A 2,814-nucleotide genomic window follows, 5' to 3' on the forward strand; every position below is an offset into this window, starting at 1 on the left:
AGCCTTGGACCCTCCTACATGTTGTAGCAGTGTCTTGGTGGCTCCTGCAGGCTCTTGCAGCAGTGTCCTACTGGCTCCTGCAGGCTCCTACAGCAGTGTCCTACTGGCTCCTGCAGGCTCCTACAGCAGTGTCATACTGGCTCCTGCAGGCTCCTACAGCAGTGTCCTACTGGCTCCTGCAGGCTCCTACAGCAGTGTCATACTGGCTCCTGCAGGCTCCTACAGCAGTGTCCTACTGGCTCCTGCAGGCTCCTACAACAGTGTCATACTGGCTCCTGCAGGCTCCTACAGCAGTGTCCTACTGGCTCCTGCAGGCTCCTACAGCAGTGTCATACTGGCTCCTGCAGGCTCCTACAGCAGTGTCCTACTGGCTCCTGCAGGCTCCTACAGCAGTGTCATACTGGCTCCTGCAGGCTCCTACAGCAGTGTCCTACTGGCTCCTGCAGGCTCCTACAGCAGTGTCATACTGGCTCCTGCAGGCTCCTACAGCAGTGTCCTACTGGCTCCCAGATGACGCCACGGCAGTTGGTGAAGACTTGCCGCAGATCAGCACTGAAGACGGTAGAAGGCACCTGCAGTGACCGCCCTGGACCCGGGTGGAGGGTGGCACTGCAACGCCCTGGACCCGGGTGGAAGGTGGCACTGCAACGCCCTGGACCCGGGTGGAGGGTGGCACTGCAACGCCCTGGACCCGGGTGGAGGGTGGCACTGCAACGCCCTGGACCCGGGTGGAGGGTGGCACTGCAACTCCCTGGACCCGGGTGGAGGGTGGCACTGCAACGCCCTGGACCCGGGTGGAGGGTGGCACTGCAACGTCCTGGACCCGGGTGGAGGGTGGCACTGCAACACCCTGGCACTAGAAAGGCCATCGTGTGTTGGCACAGCTCCAGGCTGTGAACGCCCAACACGGGCAAGAAATCTCCGGCAAGGAGGCAGGAAAACTTTGAAGAACTGGAGCATACCCAGAGGCAGCAACAGCAGCAGGAGCAGGAGCAGGAGCAGCAGCAGCAGCAGCAGGAGCAGCAGCAGGAGCAGCAAGGTTGAAGTTCATGCTCTGCTCTACGTCAAAAGGTGGCCTATACCACCTCTTGCGGGCGGCGGCCACGCTGCTTAGAGAACGGCTTGACATTTACCGCGAATTCAATATAAAGTCATGGGAAATGCGGCGCGGGTCTGACTTTTACCTCCGTCCATCACACGCCTGAAGCTGAACGGTTAAGGGTGGATTCTCGCACACACTTTAACACGACAAGTTAATATCCTCACTTTGACAACGCATTAACCTGTGTGTGTGTGTTTGTATCAACTCGCAAACTATTGACCAGTGTTCGAATCCCGGGCAGGACGAGACCGGGCAGCTGTTGCAGGTTACATCCCGAGGAAGGTCAATCCTCGGCCCGCCCTAGGGAGCCCTTACTACCTTAGCCAGTTGTCTTGTCTCAGAGAACGGGAGGCAATTAAGAGAGCGGGCGTGGGTGGGAGAGTGGGCGTGGGTGAGGGAGTGGGCGTGGGTGGGAGAGTGGTCGTGGGTGGGAGAGTGGTCGTGGGTGGGAAAGTGGGCGTGGGTGGGAAAGTGGGCGTGGGAGGGAGAGTGGTCGTGGGTGGGAGAGTGGTCGTGGGTGGGAAAGTGGGCGTGGGTGGGAAAGTGGGCGTGGGAGGGAGAGTGGGCGTGGGTGGGAGAGTGGGCGTGGGTGGGAGAGTGGGCGTGGGTGGGAGAGTGGTCGTGGGTGGGAGAGTGGGCGTGGGTGGGAGAGTGGGCGTGGGTGGGAAAGTGGGCGTGGGTGGGAAAGTGGGCGTGGGAGGGAGAGTGGGCGTGGGTGGGAGAGTGGGCGTGGGTGGGAGAGTGGGCGTGGGTGGGAGAGTGGTCGTGGGTGGGAGCATAGATGAAGTGTTGGGTGCCGTTAAGATGGCCTCCCTGATGCCGCTATCACCAACAGCTACACGCCTCCAGCAGCAGCTGCAGCCCTGCCACGCCCTCGCCTCCTCCAGCAGCACCTTCAGGAGAGGATGAAGGGCTCGCCTGCCCTTGTTTGACATCATGAGCTGACACAATATGACATCTCCAAGTCTTGACAACTATATTTGGCGGCGTGAGAGCCTATACCTTGGTTGAATAAATAAATAAATATATCAGATGTAGTTCCACAATACTGTAGCGAGATTCGACGGAGGAAAGTAGATGGAGGAGGGTTGCTTTGTCACCGTGTCATTTGGCACACTCTTTTTCACTTGCCAATCCCGATCCGACCGTGTTGGGCACGTACCCGCCAGCAATTTTTATTTAAAATTGGGTGAGGCTAGGCTCAGTCGTCCGGCCCCCAATCTCGAACAGACAGACAGTCAGACATTTTCATGTATACGTAAGTTGTACATAATGAGCAGTTTGAGCAGATTAGGAGAACAGACAGGTATGATTGTGAGTTACAGTTTCATGAGTGTCACTTATAAGTGTCACTTATGAGTGTCGCTACGGGGGGGGTGGGGGGGTAAGGTGTGCCATTCCAGTGATTGCAGTTCAGAGCTATTTATAACCCCATGAGCCTCTGGTGGAGGGGGGGGGTCACTGCCACCAACATAGTGCCTGACGTCAGCATGTTGACACTGTCAGGGCTACCACCAGCCTGACGTCAGCCTGCTGACACTGTCAGGGCTGCCACCAGCCTGACGTCACCATGCTGAAATTGTCAGGGCTACCACCAGTCTGACGTCAGCATGTTGACACTGTCAGGGCTACCACCAGCCTGACGACACTGTCAGGGCTACCACCAGCCTGACGTCAGCATGGTGGCAGCGGACGTGTGGGTGGCAGGAGTG

At 58.3% G+C, this 2,814-nt stretch overlaps 1 protein-coding gene across 1 annotated transcript; it reads right to left on the bottom strand.

Annotated features, from left to right (window-relative positions):
• Positions 1-856: 856 nt before the first annotated feature.
• Positions 857-2,037, bottom strand: LOC138370512 (hepatitis A virus cellular receptor 1-like). Its single transcript, XM_069334887.1, has 2 exons — positions 1,421-2,037; positions 857-1,106 (listed from the first exon to the last, which is right to left on the bottom strand). Exons 1-2 carry the CDS (start codon positions 2,035-2,037, stop codon positions 857-859), a joined length of 867 nt encoding a protein of 288 aa, XP_069190988.1.
• Positions 2,038-2,814: the final 777 nt, after the last annotated feature.

Source organism: Procambarus clarkii, chromosome 32 (genome assembly GCF_040958095.1).
Source record: "Procambarus clarkii isolate CNS0578487 chromosome 32, FALCON_Pclarkii_2.0, whole genome shotgun sequence".
Classification (NCBI taxonomy): Eukaryota; Metazoa; Arthropoda; class Malacostraca; order Decapoda; family Cambaridae; genus Procambarus; species Procambarus clarkii.

Bases quoted from the DNA above. Each gene is read 5' to 3' on its own strand.
- LOC138370512 (XM_069334887.1), bottom strand. From the start codon at position 2,037: ATGTCAAACAAGGGCAGGCGAGCCCTTCATCCTCTCCTGAAGGTGCTG. The intron at 1,107-1,420 runs GTAGTAAGGGCT...TTCTCTAAGCAG, and splicing joins AGACAAGACAACTGGCTAAG to CGTGGCCGCCGCCCGCAAGA.